The sequence below is a fragment of the Zingiber officinale genome, chromosome 5B (genome assembly GCF_018446385.1).
Source record: "Zingiber officinale cultivar Zhangliang chromosome 5B, Zo_v1.1, whole genome shotgun sequence".
Lineage (NCBI taxonomy): Eukaryota > Viridiplantae > Streptophyta > Magnoliopsida > Zingiberales > Zingiberaceae > Zingiber > Zingiber officinale.
The window spans coordinates 62,318,907-62,342,970 of NC_055995.1; the positions used below are offsets into that span (position 1 = coordinate 62,318,907).

At 40.1% G+C, this 24,064-nt stretch overlaps 1 protein-coding gene and 1 pseudogene across 3 annotated transcripts; one reads left to right on the forward strand and one right to left on the reverse strand.

Annotated features, from left to right (window-relative positions):
• Positions 1-9,192: 9,192 nt before the first annotated feature.
• On the forward strand, positions 9,193-14,265 carry LOC121984447 (farnesylcysteine lyase-like). 3 transcript variants are annotated; one of them, XM_042537379.1, is made up of 6 exons: positions 9,193-9,787; positions 9,956-10,129; positions 10,663-11,022; positions 12,326-12,501; positions 12,598-12,892; positions 13,083-14,265. In XM_042537379.1, exons 1-5 carry the CDS (start codon positions 9,224-9,226, stop codon positions 12,860-12,862), a joined length of 1,539 nt encoding a protein of 512 aa, XP_042393313.1. In that variant the 5' UTR covers positions 9,193-9,223; the 3' UTR covers positions 12,863-12,892; positions 13,083-14,265. The 3 variants fall into 3 exon arrangements, with proteins under 3 accessions (XP_042393313.1, XP_042393314.1, XP_042393312.1); XM_042537380.1 differs by having other exon boundaries at positions 13,144-14,265; XM_042537378.1 differs by lacking the exon at positions 13,083-14,265 and having other exon boundaries at positions 12,598-13,037.
• Positions 13,134-14,144, reverse strand: LOC121986676 (annotated as a pseudogene).
• Positions 14,266-24,064: the final 9,799 nt, after the last annotated feature.

The window sequence follows — 24,064 nt, forward strand, 5'->3', positions numbered from 1 at the left end:
GCGTTTCTTCCTACAATTCGTTAGCGCAGCGGAAAAACAAACAAGGAAACGAAAACAAGAAGATCAAACCTCAACGCGTCGATGTAACGAGGTTCGGAGATGATACTCCTACTCCTCGGCGTGTCCGTAAGGTGGACGAAGCCTCTCAATCCGTCGGTGGATGAGTCCCCGGAGAACCGGCTAATAATATACTCCTTGTGGGTGGAGAAACCTCACCACAATCTTTTGCAACAGCAAACAAAGGAGTACAACAATAGAGACAACAAACAAGAACAATAGAAATTGTAAAACACTTGCTTGCCTCTTGTTGTCTGGAACCTTGATGAAGCTTCTCGGATCCAAAGCTAGAACACCAGAAACTCACGCGAGCTTCAAGATGAGAGCTCAAGAAAGCTCAAGAGCACAGCCTCAAGAGTCAAGAGCGTAAGCTCAAGAAGAAAAGAAGAAGTTCGCCTGTAGAAGCCCTCAACCTGCGAAGGAGACAGTGAAGAAACTAGCCGTTGCGTAGCAACGACTGATCGGTCCCTACGACCGATCAGACTGGCCGATCGGTCCCCGATCGACCGATCGTACGTAGCTCATCGACTCGATGCGGACCGATCACCGGATCGGTCCACGCATCGATCCCAACTCGCCGTGCTTCCGCGACGTCGTCTCGATCGGTCCCCGCATCGATCAGATCGATGCGTGGACCGATCACCGCCTTCTTTCGCTGTTGCTGATCGGTCACCGATCGACAAGAATCAACAGAGCTGTGTTGATATCGATCGGTCACCGCCGATCGAGCAAATAGATCACCGGATCGGTCGTGACCGATCCGTAGCTTGGTTTTTGCCCAAACCAAGTCCCAAGACTTCAAACCAATATCGGTCAACCTTGACCTATTGGTTCATCATGCTTAGCATCCGGTCACCCTTGACTGCTAAGACTCCCCACCAGTGTCCGGTCAATCCTTTGACCTACTTGGACTTTCCAACACCGGTCCGATCATCCCCGATCCATCCGGATTTTCCAACACCAGAAGTCCGATCATCCCCGATCCATCTGGATTTTCCTTGCCCGGTTTCACTCACCGACTTTCCAACCGCCTAACATCCCGCTTAGGACTTTCCCACCGGCTTCACTCACAGGACTTTCCACACCGCCTAACATCCCGTTAGGACTTTCTCATTGCCTAACATCCCAGTTAGGACTTTCTCATTGCCTGGCTTTACTCACCGGGACTTTCCACACCGCCTAACATCCCAGTTAGGACTTTTCCTCGTGCCAAGCTCCCTGCTGACTTCTCCGTGCCAAGTCTCCATACTTGGACTTTTCTCGTGCCAAGTCTCCATACTTGGACTTTTCCGTGCCAAGTCTCCATACTTGGACTTTTCGCGTGCCAAGCTCCCTGCTTGGACTTTTCCGTTCCAAGTCTCCACACTTTTAGTGCCAAGCTCCCTGCTTGGACTTTTCCGTGGCCAAGTCTCCATACTTGGACTTTTTCCCGAATCAGGTCAACCAGGTCAACCTTGACCTACGGTTGCACCAATAATCTCCCAAACATCTATTCTTGTCCCATATCAAGAATAGAACTCTCTCACGAGTGTCAAACATCAACATGCAACTCAACTAGGTCAATCTTGACCTAAAGTTGCATCAACAATCTTCCCAAGTCAAACATCAAAATACAACTCGAGTCAAGTCAACTCGAGTCGGGTCAACCAGGTCAACCTTGACCTACCAACAATCTCCCCCTTTTTGATGTTTGACAAAACCCATAATCAAGTTAGGTTAACCCGATAACCTAACTTAGGTTTTCCAACCATCTTCCAATGTCCAATGTCCTTTCCTTGAACATTCTCTGGACATTCTCCCCTTAGGTTAACCCGATAACCTAACTTGGGTTCTCCAATAATTCTCCCCCTTTTTGACACACATCAAAAAGAATTCCAATGTTCTTCCTTGAACATTCCTTGACATTCTTCCCTAGCTTAGGTTAACCCGATAACCTAACTTGGGTTCTCCAATAATTCTCCAATGAACACTCTCCCCTTTTTGACACACATCAAAAAGAAAAAGGAGAGTATCAAGATCAAGAGTTTCTTCCTAATGAAAGTCCCATACCTTTCATTGAAACTCTTAATTTCCCCCTTGATACTAAACTCAACAATCAACTTAGTGATAATCCCATATCACTAATCCTCAAAAAGTCTTAAGGAGTAAAAAACTCCCCCTAAAAGTCAACTCCCCCTTGACAATTAGATAAAACTCCCCCTAAAGGTCAACTCCCCCTTGACCATTGCACCAACAATGTCTTGGAGAGTTTCAAACCTTTAAAAAATCCACAAAACCCAATTTTCAGCTGAAATTTCAGACCAACAGTCGAAATTCAGCTACTGGCACGCCCTGATCGGTCCCCGGACCGATCAGAATCCGATCGGTCCCCAGACCGATCCACGCTTCACCGATCGCACTGGATCGTCACCGATCGGTCACCGGACCGATCGAACTTCCCTGGATCGGTCTTGATTTCCTTCCCGGAATTTCAGAAACTCCTAATAAATTCCAGAAAATTCCAAAAATCGTAAAATTTTGAGGATACACTCCTCATACCATATACTATCACGGAAAAATAATTTTCTATGAAAATAGTTTCCATTTTTCAATCTTGATACAAAGTTCAAAAACTTTGAAATAGTTCAAGTTTAACTCAACTTTGTATCACAATGTTCAATGATGAATGCTATCACTAGGAAAGCTTCATCAAGGTTTTTCAAATCAATTTTAAAATGCTTTTAAAACCATTTGAATTTAGGACCATAATCTTAGGGCTAAATGTACATGACTTGTACCCAAGCTTTCCCTATGATCCTCCATTTCTTGAATTAGGCTCATCTAGGTACAAGAACTATGCACCTTGATCCTAACTCATGATCCTAATATCTCACACACATCTAAGGTGTATCAAACCACATCCATGTCAATTTTGATGTGAGATATGGGTTTAGGTATCTTAGACTAAGGTCTCATGCATTTTCTAAACACAACTTTGATCTCAATATCAAAATGTGTTTTTCATCCTTAAATCAATTCAATTGATTATTAATGCAAGAGATGATGACATGGCATAAAATGGTATCATAAATGAAAACATGTGCCAATGTCATGATGTCATGGCATAAAGTTTGAAACTTAAATAAACATGACATAAAAACTAGTCTAAGCATTATCATGACATTTCAAATGATCATAAATTAAATATGATGTCATGACATGGCAAATGGCAAACAACCATGGTAAGTTAACACAAATAAAATACCTAGATTACCTATCTAAGTATCCTTAATCACTTAGCTAACTTAAATTCTAATCCTAGATTGCCCAAAGTGCTCCAAGAAAATGTCAAAACCCAAATTGGCATTTCTTGATCTCTTGTTTGATTTATACCATTTAAAATTTTACAAGAGTAGCACTTCTAAATTAAGGCCCGGATTGCCTTGATTACCTAAGAGAATATCAAAATCCCAATTTGATATTTTTCTAGGTTTTTCCAAATTGTGCCAATTGAGATTAAAAATGAGATTTCCAATCTTTAGGCACATTTAACTCTTCAAAGGAGTAAATGATAATTCATTTCATTTTCAAAGGTTCACAAAACCTTGAAAATGCTCCTTGAGTGTCAATTTCCTCAAAGTTGGGTTAACTACCCTTCTTATTGGAGTTGACACTCTCTAACCCATTTATGGGGTAGAGAAGATGCTCCTAGGAACCCAATACCTATTAGAGCTCATTGGGTTCACTAAATATTCACTAGGGATAACTTCCCTAGCAACCCTCCTAATGACCCTCTTAGGCTTTAAAGCCTTGGTCATTTGGGTCTCATCAAGGTCAACTATAGGGGTGACTCCCCTTGTGACCTTGGTAATGGTCTTCCTAGCCCTAGGTTTTGTTCCATAATCGAATGGAACATTATGATAAGTGGGCTTGACCAATTGGGACTTAGGTTTGTGACCTAAACCTTTCTTGTCCTTGGACATTGGTTTTTGACCCTTAAACCCTAGAGATGACTTCCCTATGTTTTTAAGAGCCTTTTCCAAATTATCAAGTCTTGACCTCAAGACTTGATTTTCTCTCTCTAATACCTCAAGTTTTAATTTGTCATTTTCTCTTGAGATATTCCTAGGCATGTGTCTAGTCTTCTTGGGATTTCTACCTAGGTTTTCCTTAACTTTAGAAGCGTTAATCCTAGGGTTGGTATTTCTAGTGTTAACCTTACCTAGGCTAACATGTTTAGCTCCTAAGCACATGTATTGGTTCCTAAAGTTAACATGCTTATCATTATTAACAATTGCAACAAAACTACTAGCATGAGTTTTATTAGAATTGCAATAATGAACCTTAGAGGTTACCTTAGGGTTTGCCTTAGCTCCCCTTATCGTTGTGCCCGGTCTCTTGCCCTTGTGAGGTTGCCTCCCCTGGACAATGGCTCCTATAGTGTCCCCTTTGCTTGCATTGGAAGCACACGATGTGCTCCTTGCCCTTGCGTTTTGGGACTCCGGCTTCCTTGAACTTTGGCGCCGGTGGAGTCTTTCTTACCCTCTTTGGACACTTACTCTTGTAATGTCCATGTTCCCTACACTCAAAGCATATTATATGTAACTTATTTGAAATTGAAATGCTTGAGTTACCTAGGTTTGGGGATGGGTGTGAGCTCTCTTCCTCATCCCTTCCGGAGGTAGATGTCTCTTCTTCTTGCTCCGAACTTGAACAAGAGGAACTCTCCTCCTCTTCTTCCTTGGATGTTGAGTAGCCCTCAACTCCCAATTCGCTCCCTCCATGATGTGAGCTACTTGGCTCACTTAGCTCCTCTTCATGGCTTGAATTTGAGCTCTCCTCATGGAACTTTGCCAAGTTGTTCCACAATTCCTTGGCATCGTTGTATCTACCTATCTTATGCAAGATATCACTAGGTAATGAAAATTCAAGAATTTTCGTTACCTCGTCGTTGATTGTGGATTGGTGGATTTGCTCTTTCGTCCACTCCTTCTTCTTGATAGGTTTTCCTTCCTCATCCATCGGTGGGGAAAACCCTTCTTGTACACAAAACCAATTTAACATATTAGTCCTAAGAAAATACATCATCCTTACCTTCCAATATGTGAAGTTGTCGTGAGACTCGTAGAAGGGTTGAATCGTGACATCTTCTCCATAGAGATCCATCTCTAGCTTTGCTCCCACGGGTGTTGATCCGATGAAGAGCGGCCTCGCTCTGATACCACTTGTTAGGATCCTTCGTACGGCTAGAGAGGGGGGTGTGAATAGCCGACCCCAAATCGATCGCGTTTCTTCCTACAATTCGTTAGCGCAGCGGAAAAACAAACAAGGAAACGAAAACAAGAAGATCAAACCTCAACGCGTCGATGTAACGAGGTTCGGAGATGATACTCCTACTCCTCGGCGTGTCCGTAAGGTGGACGAAGCCTCTCAATCCGTCGGTGGATGAGTCCCCGGAGAACCGGCTAATAATATACTCCTTGTGGGTGGAGAAACCTCACCACAATCTTTTGCAACAACAAACAAAGGAGTACAACAATAGAGACAACAAACAAGAACAATAGAAATTGTAAAACACTTGCTTGCCTCTTGTTGTCGATGGAACCTTGATGAAGCGGACTTCTCGGATCCAGCCTAGAACACCGGCGAAACTCACGCGAGCTTGATGAGAGCTCAGAAAGCTCAAGAGCACACGGCTCAAGAGTCAAGAGCGTAAGCTCAAGAAGAAAAAGAAGTTCGCCTGTAGAAGCCCTCGGCCCTTTTATAGCCTGCATCCAGCTGCAAGTGTCTGATCGGTCCAAGGATCTGCGATCGGTCTACTGACCGATCAGATCGGTCGCCGCATCGACGTCTCAGATCGATCGCGGACCGATCGGATACCGGATCGGTCCACGCATCGATCCCAACTCGCCGTGCTTCCGCGACATCGTCTCGATCGGTCCCGCCGATCAGACGGTGATCGGTGCGGACCGATCACCGCTTCTTTCGCCTGTTGCTGCGATCGGTCACCGATCAATAACCGAAAGAGCTTGACCGATATCGATCGGTCACCGCCGATCGAGCAAACATAGACACCGATCGGTGCGGTGACCGATCCGAGCTATTTTGCCCAAACCAAGTCCCAAGACTTCAAACCAATATCCGGTCAACCTTGACCTATTGGTTCATCATGCTTAGCATCCGGTCACTCCCGTGACTCCCTCCCCAAGTGTCCGGTCAATCCTTTGACCTACTTGGACTTTCCAACACCAAGTCCGATCATCCCCGATCCATCTGGATTTTCCAACACCAGAAGTCCGATCATCCCTGATCCATCTGGATTTTCCCTTGCCTGGTTTCACTCACCAGGACTTTCCAACTGCCTAACATCCCAGTTAGGACTTTCCCACTGCCTGGCTTCACTCACCAGGACTTTCCACACTGCCTAACATCCCAGTTAGGACTTTCTCATTGCCTAACATCCCAGTTAGGACTTTCTCATTGCCTGGCTTTACTCACCAGGACTTTCCACACTGCCTAACATCCCAGTTAGGACTTTTCCTTGTGCCAAGCTCCCTGCTTGGACTTCTCCGTGCCAAGTCTCCATACTTGGACTTTTCCAGTGCCAAGTCTCCATACTTGGACTTTTCCCGTGCCAAGTCTCCATACTTGGACTTTTCGCGTGCCAAGCTCCCTGCTTGGACTTTTCCAGTTCCAAGTCTCCATACTTGGACTTTTTTAGTGCCAAGCTCCCTGCTTGGACTTTTCCGTTGCCAAGTCTCCATACTTGAACTTTTTCCCGAATCAGGTCAACCAGGTCAACCTTGACCTACGGTTGCACCAATAATCTCCCAAACATCTATTCTTGTCCCATATCAAGAATAGAACTCTCTCACGAGTGTCAAACATCAACATGCAACTCAACTAGGTCAATCTTGACCTAAAGTTGCATCAACAATCTTCCCAAGTCAAATATCAAAATACAACTCGAGTCAAGTCAACTCGAGTCGGGTCAACCAGGTCAACCTTGACCTAAGGTTGCACCAACAATAATAAAACTACATAACTTTATGCCAAGAACAACCGCAGCTCGTCGAAGTCCAAGCATATCGACATCAAGTTTCTAGCTGCTAAAGAAAGAGTTCAGGGTAGTCAGATTATGGTAGAGCACATCAACACAAATTCCATGTTGGCCGATTCACTCACTAAAGGCTTGATGTCTAAGGTGTTTCATGCACATGTTGTAGATATAGGAGTTCTTATGAAAGAAGAACTCATCAAATATAGAGCATATAACTTTATCTTATTGCTCTATATTTGATAATAAAGACGAATATTTTGTTTTGATTATTGTACGTACTTAAAGTTTAAAACATTAATGGAAATTTATATGTTTGTTTAACACTCTAACTATGATATCATCATTTACTACTATTGTTTACAATTTGGTGTTTGTAAATATGATACAAATTTCTTTTAGAATCATAAAGTTTATCATGATTTGCTATTGTAGTTTAGCATAAAGTATTTTGCAAATATGATCTGAACTCTTTTAAGGTCATCTTAGGACCAATTGAAAATTGACATGTACTGATTGCATTTTATGTAATTTTCACTCTACACATCTACATCTTGATCTATGTCATTAATGACATTGGTATTGTGATTATTATTGGGACTTGTTACAATCATATACAGTAGCTATGATCTCTTTAGTCCTATACCAATGAAGTTAATGGACCAGGTTGTTTATAGGGTCTTGTACACATAAAGTTTGATATCAACTAAAGTTTTACGTGTATTTCACATACAACTTACATATAATCCAAATGGAAGATTGTTGGATATAATTATCTTTATTAGGTGTGCTTATTTGTAAGTTGCACATGTGAATACAATCCGAACCCTTTAAAGTGATCTAACTTATGTTTAGTGGATTTCGGGTAATTGGATGTGGGTTGAATGTGTAAAACTCTTTAGTCTGATCCGTTATCATCTGTGGGCTGATAACAAATTTGTTGTCGATATAAGGGGAGCCCCCCAAGAGTTTAGGGAAGAATCTTGACCTAGTTTCTTGTTCCCCATTGACAAGAAATTTTTTGGCGCCATCTCCCCTAAGCCCCTTGGAAGATGCTTCTCGTTTGCTTCCACTTCTTCTTCTTCCATAAGGATCAAACTGACGGCGTTAAAGACAAGGACATGACTCTTCAATCAGGTTCTTTGTCTATTATATTTTCTTATGTTATACCATGCTCTCGATGAAATGAAGATCTATGCTTATATGTTCTTATATTTCCTATTTACGAATTCTTATACGGTTCTTAGAATCCATGCGACTTAGGTTTTACAAGGAACTATCAATAGTTACTTTTGAGCTAGATTCCACTAAACTCCACCATCCAAGAATGGTAGATGCAACGAGAATCGATAGCACATGGACATGGAAGCTCTTTTATAGTTGATTGTAGAAGAATAGAATGACACACCAAAATCTAAAATGTAGTGAATGCAACCCTTATTGATTATAATTTGATGATTTAAACCCTAAACTCTTGAAAATAACACCTCCTCATCCAAATGATAATTATGATGCAATCTTTTACTAATCAATTATCATATTTCTATCTTGGGCTACAGAACAGTAGTAAGGAGTCTATGTAGTTTCTTAAGTATTTATGATTCAATTCTCAATTTTTGAGATGAAAAGTTGGATTGCTGGGTGATGACTAGTATAAAATTTTAATGATTCATTAAAACATCTCCAATAATTAAACCTTTAAATGAGATTTTTTTAACCCTAATATATCATATTAATACCACATCAAAAATAGAAAAAATCTATTATTCTATTTATAATGAAAAAAATATTAAAACTTTTTTTATATACCCTACATTATAAATAATACATCTATTATGATCCAAATTTTTTATTAAGATTTTTTAATTTTATAAATCTCTCACAAATCATGCATTCAAATGTCGTTAATCATGTTACCTAAGCACTTGGTTGACTTAAAGAATAATCTTGCTACTCATTGCTGTTTTACTCACTTGTCTACCTGCCTCAGAATCCTGTTCGACGGCCTTAGCTTCGTGGGACCCATCGTTTCCGCCATTTGCTGTCTGTGAGGTAGGCAGATGTGGGTATCATCAAAGAGTTTCTCTGTCCTCATCCTACAAAAGGGCTCCGCCTCAAACCCCCAAATCCATGGCTTCTGTCCCTCCGACGCTTCTACTTCTAGCCGCGGCGGCGCTCGCCCTTCTCTCCGCCGCCGCCTCCGCCGCCGCCTCCGCCGATGTTACCAAGGTATGCGTCGTTGGTAGCGGCATCGGTGGATCTTCGGTGGCGCATTTCCTCAGACAATACACCTGCGCCCAAAGTGCCGCGATTCCCTGCGTCGACGGCATACGCATCTTCGAGAGGCGCGGGAAGGTCGGTGGCCGGATGGCTACAGTTACGATCGGCGGAGATACCTTCGAGGCCGGGGCATCTATCATCCACCCCAAGAACCTCCACGCCCTCGGTTTTGCCCGCCTCCTCCACCTCGATACCAAAGCCGACGACGACTCCGGTGTCGATCTGAACTCCAACGTCTCATCGTCGTCGTCTTGGTTTGGAATTTGGGATGGATCTCGGTTCGTATTCAAGACTCTCACGCCTCCTTCTGCTTCAAGCTCCGCTATGTACCGCAAGCTGTACCCTTTGTTCGACTCTTTGGTACTTCTCTGGCGCTACGGATTATCCCTCCTCCGGATGAACCGTTTCGTTAAGGTAATTTCTCTACCTGCCAATGAAAATCGTTGACTTGTTGATCTACCGCGGTTTCTGTATTGAAATCACGACGAGACCTTCAGCACAATCGAGCTGCGCCTTCAATTTGATTTTGAACATTTTGTATCATGGAATCTTCGACTGTGAATTTGATCTATCGTGGAGCAGGACATGTTGCAAAGATTCATGCTTTACTATAGTGATCTTGAGTCCCGGCCTGTATTTGAGACCTTAGAGGAGATGCTTAAATGGTCGGGATTGTATGGGCTGACCCGCTGCACGCTTCAGGAAGAATTGGCTGACGCAGGGATATCTTCTCGGTTAACATCTGAGTTAATAACTGTATGAACCTGCCTTTCCTTGTTTACTTCAAAAGTGAATTCCTTTTACTTCCAATCAGATAAATGAAAGTAGCTCTGTCTTTGAGGATGAATGGTTTATTGTTGTAGTGAAAAATCGTTGCAATTGTAAGTGGATGCAACAGAGACAACATGGTGTTCTAAAATTAAACTGATATAAACATCACGAACCAGAGAATATAGGAATTGTATGCATTTTGTTAGAGTTTGCAATGATACCATGCTGTTAACATATTCATAGAACTTCATAATAAGTTACCCTTAGTTGAATAAATTGGGTTTAGTCCCTTTGTCATATGTATGACTAAAAGCAACAAATTATAGTCGAGTTTCTATAATTGCTTACATAATCTTACTCGCAGTTTGCGTTTAGGCATTGCTTTAATACCTCTTACTAGTAATTCATTAGAAGTGGGATGAATCTGTTTCTCATGTTAAAAATATTCTTCATCTTTGGAAATCTTTTCCCATTTCCATAATCTTGTTTTGATGCGATTGTTTGTCATCTTTCTACAGGTAATAACACGAATCAACTATGGTCAGGATGTTACCATCAGCGGACTAGCTGGGGCAGTTTCATTAGCTGGCTCAGATCCTGGATTGTGGTCAGTCAGTGGAGGCAACTGGCAACTTGCTGCAGGGTTGATTAGGCATTCAAATGCCACTTTGCATCTCGATGAAGGAATAAATTCCATCACTAATGTTGGAGGTTATTATGAGCTCAATTCTTCAAAGGGGAACTCATATGCCTGTGAGGTAACAGTGATTGCTACACCATTAGATGAGATAAATATCACCATTGTACCTCCAGTTTCTATCCCCAGTAGAAGGTTACAGCACACATACACAACTTTTGTCAGAGGGCTTCTTAACCCGGTGAGTATTGGGTAGACCACTAGTCTTTGCATTTTCCTACTTGTTTGACATAAGAACATATTAGGATTTATTTGAAACTTTATAGTAATAACTACTAGCAGTAAAGTAACCTTTTCTATTTGGAATTTGACCTATTGCATCTTTCAGTGATTGCTAATCTTAAGTTAATGATTAAACCAACATACTGTGCGGTCATGATACCTGTTATTAGGTTGAAAATGTTAAGTTGAAATCTGGTTTGATTAAGTTTAGTCCAAATAGAATAGTGAAGTCATCGTTATGTAATTTCATTTCAATATTCATTAGTTTACAAGACTATGCAGAAAGTGGAGGATGCGAGTATACGAAGTGGCATTGTGTTAATTTTGCATACTTAATAATGAAGTCATCTAGTGGGTATGCATGTTTACTATGAGGCAGTATAAAATCTTCAGTATACTATATTGAAAAACAAAAAAAAAATATGGAGAGTGGAGGACACCCCCATCCCCTTGAATCTCTACATGTTTAATAGTTGATTATCTAATGAAGGCAACATGCATGTTTACTAGTAGATCACATAGTTGATGTAGTTACAAGAATTATGGGTGTTGAGTTTTAACATATATTTATACGCTAGGAATGGAGACAAAAGGCAAACATAGACTACAACATTAAAGAGACTATATTTTTTCTCCTAAGAAAAGTTTGTGTTTTTGTCTATCCCTTCGTCACACACTAGTTACCCCATCCATGGATGTGATTTTGTTCTGTATCAATTGGTGTCATTAGGAGGGAGGAGATAAGGCAAGATCTTTAGAGAGGAAAAAAAAGTCATTTGATCAGTAAAAATTTGCTTCCCTTTTCTTTTCCATTTCTAGTGTATATCAAGTTACAACAATATGAATGACTCTTGCAGTTATATGACGACCACTTAACAAACTGAGTTACAACAATATGAATGCCTCTTGTAACTATATCACTACATGACCGGATAATAAACATGCATATCCACTACATGATCGGCTAGTAAACATGCATATCCATTACATGACTCCATTAACTATACAAAATTAGCACAACTTCATATCATGATATATACGTTTGTAAATAATTGAACATCAAAAATTAATCTACAAAACTGTGATTTCATTATTCTATATAGACCAGACTCAATCAAACCATCTTTACTTAAGACATGACAAAATAACCTGAAGCATGTTTTCTCAACATGGTCTGATCACCATCTGGGGCTTGGCCTAGCATGCCAGAAATTCAAGTAGGTGATTTATTAATAACCTTGTCTATTTTCCTTGTTTGACAGAAATATTTTGGGCTAAATATTGCATCAGAAATTCCTGACCTCGTGGGCACGCTTGAGCTTCCCGATATTCCATTCTCATCCATATCCATTCTCAAGAAATACAATGAAGAAGATATTAGCTACAAGTTGTTTTCTCGGGCACCACTGGATGATGATTTTCTAGACATACTATTCAGGTGAGTTTGATATTTTGCCAAATCGAGATGACAAGTTTTCTTTTTCCCTACGAGCCACTTATCATAGAGGCATTCCTTTTGCTCAACCTTTCACAGCAAGAGGAGGGAAACTCTCCGGATAAACTGGCCTGCATATCCTCATTATGAAGCTCCAGAGCTGTTTGCCCCCATAATTTTGGACGGTGCACATTTGTATTACATTAATTCGTTTGAAAGTGCTGCTAGCACAATTGAAACCAGTGCTGTCGCAGCTGAGAATGTTGCGCGGCTAATTATAGCTAGGATCTCTGGCCAGTTGTCGTCATTTGCTCCAATTTTAAGGTCTCATTCTACTGAAGAATCACTCCACACTGATCTGTAAGATAAGCTACGATTTGGAAGACTAAAAGAGGTATTTTATGTCTCTTTTTGTATGTCCTCTTGTGGGATACACATACAGCATGATCCAGTCATTTGTTTTGTAAAGTAGAAGTGGAGTTTCTAACACAAATTTATTAATGTTTTCTGCAATGAATCTTGTCCATTGGAATCGTTAAGCTCCTTGTGATCGATCTAAACTCGACCTTTCTCTGTTCCATTAGCTCCCTGCTTTGATGCTCTGCTTTCGGGCTCTCGTCCGGCTCACTGCTGCCCTACTTGTAGATGGCATACAGCAGCAGCTGCATTGCCCCCAGCACGCTTCCACAGCCATTCGGCACCTGAACAGCGCAATAGCACAGTGCTTGCGAATGAAATCAATGGAACACTTGGGGAAACTACAGAAGTCAGATGGAATCATATAATAATCACCGAGATGAAGGGATCATGGCCGAGCAATCCGTAGACAAACCACGAGGTGCCGCACAGGAAGACGAACAGCGAGAGCAGGAACGGCATGTACTCCACGCTCTTGGTCTTGATAACCAGCCGCACGATCGACAGCGGCGAAGCATACATGCAGATGGAGAAGGCGGTGGCTGCGAAGCCGCATAAGAGCTTGTGGGGCTGGCCGTCGAGGAGCGCCAGGGAGATCACGGCAACAGCTGCAAAGGCCGAGGGCACGGCGGCGAGCAGCGCTGCAGTGCGAGCTCTGACGGATGGTTTGGACGCGAAGACGAGGAAGATAACAACGTAGATGGCTTCGATGGCGGCACCGGCTCTGTTGATGGTGGACACCAGGATGTTGTCCGGGACACGAACGGCAAACCGTACCTGCATAATTAACGCATTTATCAACCTCTCTTTCATCTAAATGACCCCTTCAGTAGTTGAGATCGCACACCAAGCAGAGAGGAGGCAGTTGAGCAACGTCATGTTGTAGGGAACGCCTGAGAAATCCTCTGTGGATCTGCTCCTGATGATCCTCAAGAACGTGACACTCCAGACACCAAAAGGCAAACAACAAGAAACAGTTTTTTTAGTAAAGATTTAAAGAAAAAGGGGAAAAAAAAGATGAACACGGAAACAACAACAGAGAACAACAACACTCACACTGGAGATAAAAACAAGAAGAGAGCAGCGGCGTTGCCTGTAATCAAAGATCCATGACATAAACAACAACAACAAATAAACAAAACATCGCTGAGATTGCATGAAGCGGAAGAACAGATGCAGAGAGAGAATAACCAACCAAAGATGCCAAATAAGAAATGCAGCAGTTCCATCTTCAGCTTGAATGTAAGATGTGGAAGTGCGAGGGGGAGATATATAGCGAGATTTCTGTCATACGGTTAAATTTTGTAACTGACTTCTCTATCTTGAGTTTGGAGACGAGCAGCTTTTTTTCGTGTCAGATTCTGATCTTTGGTTTTTTAGCCATTTGGGTTTGTTTTTCGATCGGATTCTAAAATGGGTTTTATTTTTTTTCTTGTTTTTCTGCATTGAATTCCACAGGATACGTAAATGGAATAAAGAAAAGGGCGGTTGAACTAAATAGTTATTGTAACTAAATAATTACTTAAAAATTTATTATTTTGAACTTATTGAATATTCATATATATAACCTGAAATTCCAAACAACCATCTGCTGCTTCAATTGCTTAAATAAAGACGCCTTCGGAGCAATGGTGTTAAGCCTTTCAAATGGTTGATTAGTCGATTATAGGGATTTTTTTAAAGTGGGATGATAATTTTAAGAACATTGGTTATTTGGATAAATTTTTATGAGTACTTTTTGATTTTTTTTTATGGGCGATAAAATTTTTTTATTGGACTAGATCATTATAAAAAAAAATTACTTAAATAAATAAAGATAATGTCATTCCCACACCAATGGAAGATACAGCAACACTCAATAGATAATATATTTAAAAATTCATAATCAATCATTATTGAATTAGTTAGACTGAAGACTTAAATATCAACTAAATTGTAATCTAAATTTACCTGTCCACTTACTATCAAAATAATAATAATAATACTAATACTAATAATATTATTATTATTATTTTAAATATTTATACACCTATTTTAAATAATGCATGATTAATTTTAATACGATTTCACACTATCACATCTGATGTTAATTTATCCTATGTAGAAATATTTCTAAAAGTTAATATAATTTTTAATTTCCAATATTTTGTAATATTACGTAGGAAGAGAGAAGAGGAGGGATTGCTCCTGCGCGGTCCATGAACAGGCGCTCGAAGGTGCACCGCTGACTCCGCTCTCTTCTGCCTCCATGGTTCACGATTCACAGTGGTCTCCACTCACCATTAATTTAAAGCTTGACTTAACAGCTCATCTTTTTTTTTAAAAAATTAATTCAGATATCTAAGTATCTAAACCTGGGATCCAACTAATCTCAGGGGGGTATGATCCGATCTTATAGAGTGACAAAGCTTGCCTCCAAGGACATTAAAAAATATCGAACCTAATATTCTTACCACAACTCACCATCTAATCCATTGGACGAGGGATGCCTCTTGATATTAAACCCTCAATTCTAAATCATAAAATAAATATGATAAAAATTAAAAGGACATTCCTTTTATGGGAATCTTCGAAGGACCACTCATTTTAAATCTATTATCAAAAAAGTGTCTAGTTTATATAAATACTCCGGATTAATTTTGATATGATCAATTAAATTAAATTAGGCTCTATGATTTTGATGTCTTGTGTCTAAGTATACAGAAACTTAGGAGTATAAAAAGTCAAGTGGAAGATGTAGCGAGTAGAAGGATGACACAGAAAATAAGTCGACAGGCTCGGTGCACCTGCACGTGACGTTTTCGAGGGACGAAAAGTCAGGGAAAAAGACTACTTGAGGAGAATGCCAGAGTTGGGTTCGGATAAGCTCAACTCCGGATAGCCGGAACATCACTCAAGTGACTAGACAAAGTCAACTACTAAGTTGACTTTATCCAGGCGCCCGTACCTAATCCAGACACCCATAATCCTTTGGACCATATCAGGGAGCCATTGTCAAAGAGGGTCAGCACGGAGTCCACGTTAGCTGAGTCCAAGTGTCCGGACTGAGTCTAGGCGCCCGGGAAGTGGAGACTCGTTGGAAAGAAGTCATTGCAAAGTGGATTGAGGCAACCAAGTTGAGGCGTATGTTCAGGAGTTGCCACGTCAGCCAATGACTTGTTATAGACAATAGTCTTATGGTTTATACTATTTATTTCGATAAATATAAATTCACTATTTGAGTGTATTTTATTTATGTGTTTAAATAGTCTTAAAAGAGTCTTTACATGTGTAATTATGAAAGTATTAAAATATTCCCTAGTCAATGAATTGATATATTCGGACATCATCAATTCTGTGAGACTAACATAGGTTATACTCCTTGGTTTAAACAAACAACTATTATTCACTAGTTGGAGACATTTAGATGTCGAGAGTTAAACGTGGATGCTAGTTATAGTAACTAGTTCATTGGAGTGACCAGCTGTAAGGCTTCATATGGTTTTCTACATATTGTTGGGACCTTAACGTTGCTAGAGGGGGGGAGGGGTGAATAGTTCGTCACCCAAATCATCGCTTCCTATGCTTGTTAGTGCACAATGGGAATACAAAACAAAACTAACAAATAAAAAGCTAAACCTAGAGGCAATAACCAAGACAATCAAACCTCTAACATGTTTATATAACGTGGTTTGGAGATAACTTACTCCTACTCCATGACTGTTTGTAAGATGGACGATCTCAATCCGTCGGTGGATGATTCCCAGGAGAACTTACGGCTAGCTCGCACAGCTCCTTGTGGGTGGAGAAACCTCACCATAACTCGCACAAGACCACACTAGATCACTTGAGCACTTAGAGACTCTAATTAGGGTTAATCACCACTAATTTCGTCAAATAGAGCTCGGGAGGAAAACACCAAGCTATTTTCCTACCATCAGTCGATTGGTACAACCATCAGTCGACTGGTCCTAAGTAAAATTTATCCATTATAAGTCAATGGTCGGTTACCAATCAACTGATGAAAATACCAGTCGACTGCTACAGTAATGATATAATAACACTAAAATTTTATCCTGAGTATAGTCTCTCATGCACTCATCCTTACTCGGATAACCTAGACATAGCCTTCTAGCCTCCTCCATCAGCCTCGTGTCCCTCGGATACCTCCCCATCCTTCATGCCTTGCCTTTTAGAGCTTTCATTGGCCTTGTCATTATTGTCGGGTCTTCCTTTGCCAAGAGGTCGCACCTCTAGGACTTCATCTATTGCCAAGTCACACTTGGACTTACTTTGCCAAGACTATATGCTTGGACTTACACCGCCAAGACTCAACTTGGACTTTCACCTTTGCCAAGATCACACTTGGACTTTCCTTATTGTACCTATATCCTGCACACTCACAATGTATATCAAATACAACAATAAACCTAATTTAAATTATTACCTAAACATCAAAACCTATGACACCTAGATTGCTCCAATAAGCTCCCTCTTTTTGATGTTTGGCAACTTCGCCAAGCTCAGAGGTCATCACCGCCGATTCTTGAAGCTTCTTGTAGACAAGTGTTGTTGCACTTCCAAGGTCAAGAGGTGTTGCCAAACAAGAAGAAGAAGCAAGCTAGAGTTTCATGATTATAATCTTGTAAGATTTCATTTTATATTAGTTTGTATTTTTCTCTTCTTGTATTTCTTTGTGTGTGAGCTTGTACGAGGCTTCTCTGCCTTTGGATTGTTTCTGAGAAGGAGTATTTCATAGTGGAGAGTGTGCATGAGGGTCGGATCCTTGGATTAGTCACCTCTTCTTGAGGTGGATACCAAGTAAATCCATCTTGTTAGCATTGAGGAGCTTTACATCGGGTTTATCCGCTGCACATCATCATCGATAAAGCGCGAGAAGTTATTCACCCCCTAGCTCCGAAGTGATCCAACAAGTGGTATCAGAGCTTGGTCTCTCTTTGTTGGACTAATTGCCAAAGGAGCAACCTTTAGAGAAGAAGATGGAGTGGAGGGACCTCTGGATGGGACATCCGGATCCCACCTCCATATGAGAGCAAAAACTTCGACTATTGGAAGTCGTGCTTGGAGACGAAGTTCCAAATGGATTGGAACCATTGGATGACATTGGAGGAGCCATTCAAGACTCCAACCGACAAGAAGGGAAAACACCTTCGACCTCGATATTAGATCGAAGAGTATCAAAGGGAGCAATCAGAGGCGGACAAGGAGGTAATTAGAATTTTAATTAATTTATTACCTCCTAATGTGGTATTGAATGTAGGTGAGTACAAGAGTGCTCATGAGCTTTGGAGCAAGATGATTGAGCTCCATGAAGATACTACACAACTCCAAGGAGTGGAGGAAACCAAGGAGAAGGGTTCATTGGTATAAGGAAAGGACCAATCGGATGTTGACACGTGCTCAACATCCGATGAGGAGGAAGAAGTAGAATCGGTCACATCTTCGGAGAAGGAGGATGTGGAATCTTCTGTTAGAGTGTATACTAAAAGCCTAGCTTTTTGTAAACATTTATTTGAAATAAAGAATCACATTGATCAAATGTCTACATTTATATGCTAAGTGCAGTTATTCAATTAATTTATATTGTAGATAACATGGTGTGTGGTGTCACACACAGAAGATTATGTTATCAGTTCCTTATAAGTTATAAAAAGTAGCTCACGACTAAGATGAAAAGGAACAAACCATTGGAATAGTCGTAGTATAATTTGGTATTAGTTTATCTTGACTATAAAATTACACTAGTACACTCTGAGTGTATTGAGCAGGACCATTTGAGGTAGTATCTTTTTATACTGACTATATAAAAGAACAATACCTCTGTTATTATGGAAGTGTGTACTCTTAATCATGATACAATAACAAATACATATACTTAATACTTATTTCTTTAATTTATCAAAGGGTGAGATTTAGCTCGTTAAATCAATATGCCCGATAAGTTGGGAAATGATATTATTTATATGGTGTGTTGTTGATTATAGAATGAAACTGTGTCCTAGTAATCTAGGTTGATGATGTCCCCTTGAGGAGCTCATAAGGATTGTCATGTAAATCCTGCAGGTGGACTTAGTTCGACATGACAATGAAGTTGAGTGGTACTACTCTTAGAGCTAGATATTAATTAAGTGAGTTGTCAGTAACTCATTTAATTAGTGGGCATTCAATATCTTAAACAGAGGGAGAATAACACACTCATGATAAGAAGGAGCCCATATAGTAATATGAGATTGGTGTGGTAGTTCAATAATAACTCTTTAGTGGTATGAGTTATTATTGATGAACTCGAGTTGGGTGTTCGGGGCAAACACGGGAAGCTCAAGTTCATCGGGAGACCAAAACCAATTCCTCCTCTCGGTCCCTGTCGTAGCCTCTTATTTATAAAGTCTTATGCCCACCTATACCCACCTTCTTACCCATCCTTAGGTGACCGGCCAAGCCAAGCTTGGAGCCCAAGCAAGGGCCGACTAAGATAAGACTTGGATGGACCAAGTGGTGGCCAGCCCTAGCTTGGAGCCCAAGCTTAGGTGGCCGGCCACATAAAAAATAAAAGGAGTTTATTTTAAAATCTTTCCTTATGTGGAAGTCATGGTTTTAAAAGAGAATTTTAAAATTTAAATCTTTCCTTTTATAGCTTTCTATAAAAGATTAAGAGAAAAATTTGATATCTTTCCTTATTTGTAGTTAAAAGGAAGATTTTAATTTTGGAGAAAACTTTCCTTTTTGTAATCATCCACATGTTTTAATAGAGAGATTTTAATTTATAAAAATTTTCTTTTATAACCAACCATGAAGGGAATTTTAAAAGAGAAATTTTTATTTTAAAAATTTTCAGAAACAAATTAGAAAGTTTTAATTTTGTGTTAAAACTTTCCTTGTTTGGAGGATTTGAGGTGGCCGACCATTAATAAAAGAAAAGGAATTTTTTTTTATTAATTAAATTTTCCTTTCAATGGCAAGGAAAATAAGGAAGTTTTTATTAAAACTTTCCTTATTTACCAAGACCAAGGAATATAAAAGAGAGAGTAGAGGTGCCTCACCTCATAACAACATATCATCTAGTATTCCTCTCTTCTCTTCCTTGGTGGTGGTCGGTCCTCTCTTCCTCCTTTTCTCCTATTCTTTTTCCTTGTGTGGCCGGCGGTATCTTCATCTCAAGGAGCTTGGTGGTGGCCGAATCTTGTTAGAGGAAGAAGGAGAGATAGGAGGCTTTGTTTCTTAGCATCCCTTGGAGCTTGGTTGGAGGCCGAAAGTTCTTCATCTCTTGAAGATTGTTGGTGGCCAAAACTTGCTTGGAGAAGAAGGAAGCTTGGGTGGATTCTCATCTCGGTAGATCGTCGCCCACACAACGCCTGAGATAAGAAGAGGAATACGATAGAAGATCATGAGATTTATTAACTACAAAGAAAGATATAACTAGTTGTCTTGTTCCGCATCATATTAGTTTTCTTTGTACAGATTTTGAAATACCAAACACAAGAGGCTAACGATTCTAGGTTTCGAATTTATGATTCGAGTTTGTGTTTCTTTTGTTTTTTTCGATCTTGTGATTCGATTGTTCTTAATGGTTAAACCTAGGGTTACTATAAGGAGATTAAATATTGAATTTTGTTGAAAGGCTTTGTCTAGGAAGTGGTGGATGATCCCATACCCAAGAAGGTCTAGTTTCTCACCATGTTTAACCTGGAAGCCAATCTTTGAAATAAATATTTAATCAAATTTGTAACATAGTTGGATTTGGATTAAGAATGTTAAGTATCGTTTGCGATCCAAATCTAAACCTCTAAGAACAGATAAATTGAATTTGGAATCAATAATGTTAAGTTCTGTTTGTGATTCCTAATTTAATTTCTAAAGAACACAATAGGTTGTTAGGAAAGGTTTAGGACTTGTATAAATTTTTGTACAGGGGAACCGGTATGATATTCTGAGTAGCAACCAACACCTTCCACATCTTCGAGGGAAAAAGAAGAGTCTAAGACAAGTGAAGAAGATGTCTTGGAACCCTCAACCACCTCAACTACCGAGAAGAGCAAGAAAAATCACATCAAGTGCTTTGAGTGTGGTGAAGTGGGGCACTACAAGAGTAGGTGTCCATTACTCAAGAAGGTAAAAGAGGTAATTCCTAAACTCAAGTTAATTCATATTGAATCTAATTTGAGTTGTAGGAAGAAGGAGAAGAAGCATATTAGATGTTTCACGTGTGGTGAGTATGGTTAGTGTAGGTGAAGAGAGGAGAGCTCAAGAAATTGACGCACTTAAAGAAGTGGGAGAAGAAGAGAACTTCAAGGGTAAGAGAGGTAAACCCTAACTTGAATTCAAATTCTTCCATGCATGCTAGAAATAATATGAATTATTTACCCATGCATAACTTTGGATTTAGATATAATGATAGAAATAGGGTTAATATAGGTGATAACCCTAGGAGACCTGTTCATGATAAATATAGTAATGATAGACTTAACAAGAAACAACCTACCTTGTCTAAGGAGAGGAAGGTGGTTGAAAACCTAGGTATTAATCCCAAGAAGGGGAGACATATGTAACACCCGTAAATTTTCTTTCCTCCAAAAGAGTAAAAAGAAATAGAAGAATAGAAAAGAAATAAAAAAATATATACATAAATAACCCGGGCTGGGATTTGAACCCTAGACCTTTGATTTAAGATTGATTTAAGTAGCCATTAGGTGGTGGTAAAGCATCACATTGGAAATAGGAAACTATTCATTATATGTTGATTTTGTGTGAAGAGATGCTTCAACTTCCACTTAGTATAAAAGGGAAGGGAAGAGAAGAAAACCTAACTTTTCATTCTCTTTTCTCCTCCCTAGCTGAAATTCCTCTTCTCCTTTCTTTTTGGTTTTCGACCAAGAACCCTAGGGTTCCAAGGTGCTAAGTTCCTTCAAGGGGAGAATCTAGAGGAGAGTTTTCACAAGAATTAGTACGCACGAGAAGGGTAACTTGGAGATTAAAGCATACAAGAGAGGATCATCTTTCCTTCACCCAATAATAGTAAGATATAGTGAAAGGAGGTAAGTACTACTCACCTGCAGTATAAGTTGTTTCAATAATGCATGTGGTGTTATGTTTTTATGCATGTAAGGAAGATACATGTTGGCTTATGTTTAATGCATGGTAAGGAAGATACATGTTATGATATGTAGGATGCCCTCTGAAGTTTTGGGATTAAGAGCATGTTTAGAGTATCTTGATTTGTTTCTCATATAGTTTTAGGGTTAAGAAGCATATTCAAAGTGCCTAAAGTGCTTCCCTATAAGTGTGGGAGATTAAGCGCACATAAGGTGCTTGTTTAAATGACAAGTAGGTGCAAGTATAAGAAAGTGATATGTAAAAGAAAGTATTTTACTTTAAAGTGACATGTACTGGACACAAGGTCCATGGGTGGGCTCCTAGATCGCCCCTAGGCCCCTAGATCCTCTAGTAGTATCTTAATAGGTTTGGGATTAGCTACCTCGAATCTCATTAAGGATGCACGCAAAGTAGTACAATGTCGGGCCTGAGCAAGTTTATTATTATTTTCACTAGTTATGTAATATAAAGTTTTCAAACTGTGTTGTTTGTCTTAGTAGAAGCCTTCTTAAGTTTGAGAATTTGAGTTATGAAGTTTAGCATGGATGAACTCTATAGTATGACAAGACTTATGTTTCCATTATATGTTCTCATTGTTAGCATAGTCTTGAGTTGATGTTGTACATGATAAATCTATTTAAAAATGCATGCCATGTATATATTTCTGAATTATGCGTTTTAGCGTGAATTATTGTCAACGCGAGTTTTGTGTTTTTCCCAAGCAGATTTGAAAAGCCTATTCTTGTTTTATTGCTTGTTTTGTGAGTAGATGGTACTTACTAAGCATTCTCTTATAAATTTGCATTTCCTTATACTGCAGATAAAGGAAAGCTTGAGTAGGAGGAGGCAGCAGGAGCAATGTTTTGTGTGCGTGTGACAGAATAGTGGAAAGAGATCGGGAAGTTGTTATTATATGGAACATGTCGGAACTTGGTGTTAAAGTAATTTCTTCTTTTCGCTCTACATGAAATACTATCACTAATTGGCTAGGATGAAGTTGATAGTTTGACAGTATAAGAGTGGCGAAGAGGGGAGCACTAGGGTCTTCCCAAAGGGGAGAACAAACCCTTTTGTAGAGTAGGGTGTGACCTCCACACGACCCGTGTCACGGTCGTGTGGATTCACACGGCCCCCTACTTCCTGCTCTCGGCCAAGGTGACATGGTCGTGTGGATTCACACGGCCGTGCACCTCTTCCTCTCGGCCAAGAGGACACGGCCGTGTGGATTCACACGGTCGTGCACCTCTTCCTCTCGGCCAAGGGGACACGACCGTGTGGATTCACACGCCCGTGCACCTCTTTCTCTCGGCCAAGGGGGCACAACCGTGTGAATTCACACGGCTGTGCAACTCTGCTTGGCTCCAGGTCATGTCCTATTAGTTGAAACAAGTTAGAGTAGATCTATGGACTGAGCAGTATATAATGTGTAAGAATGCCAAAATTTAGATATGGGAAGGGTAACGTCTGTCTTGATATGTAAGGGTGTGAAGGGCGGGCGTTACAGTTTGGTATCAGAGCAAGTTCCACCCTTCCGCCACACACACATCAAGCATTGATCCTGTAGCTTCCAAGTAAGAAAGTACTTTTTCACAACTTTTATGCATTTTATTCCTGTTATGATTAGTAAGAACTATTTTTTAAGGTTAATCATGCTTATACTTGAAAGTATTGAGGGAAACAAGTAAGAATGATGGTGGACTAACGTATGTCTCACTGGTGCCTAAGAAGCATATTCAAAGTGCCTAAAGTGCTTCCCTATAAGTGCGGGGGATTAAGCACACATAAGGTGCTTGTTTAAATGACAAGTAGGTGCAAGTATAAAAAAGCGATATGTAAAAGAAAGTATTTTACTTTAAAGTGACATGTACTGGACACAAGGTCCATGGGTGGGCTCCTAGATCGCCCCTGGCCCCTAGATCGCCTAGTAGTACCTTAATAGGTTCGGGATTAGTTACCTCGAATCTCATTAAGGATGCGCGCAAAGTAGTACAATGTCGAGCCCAAACAAGTTTATTATTATTTTCATTAGTTATGTAATATAAAATTTTCAAACTGCGTT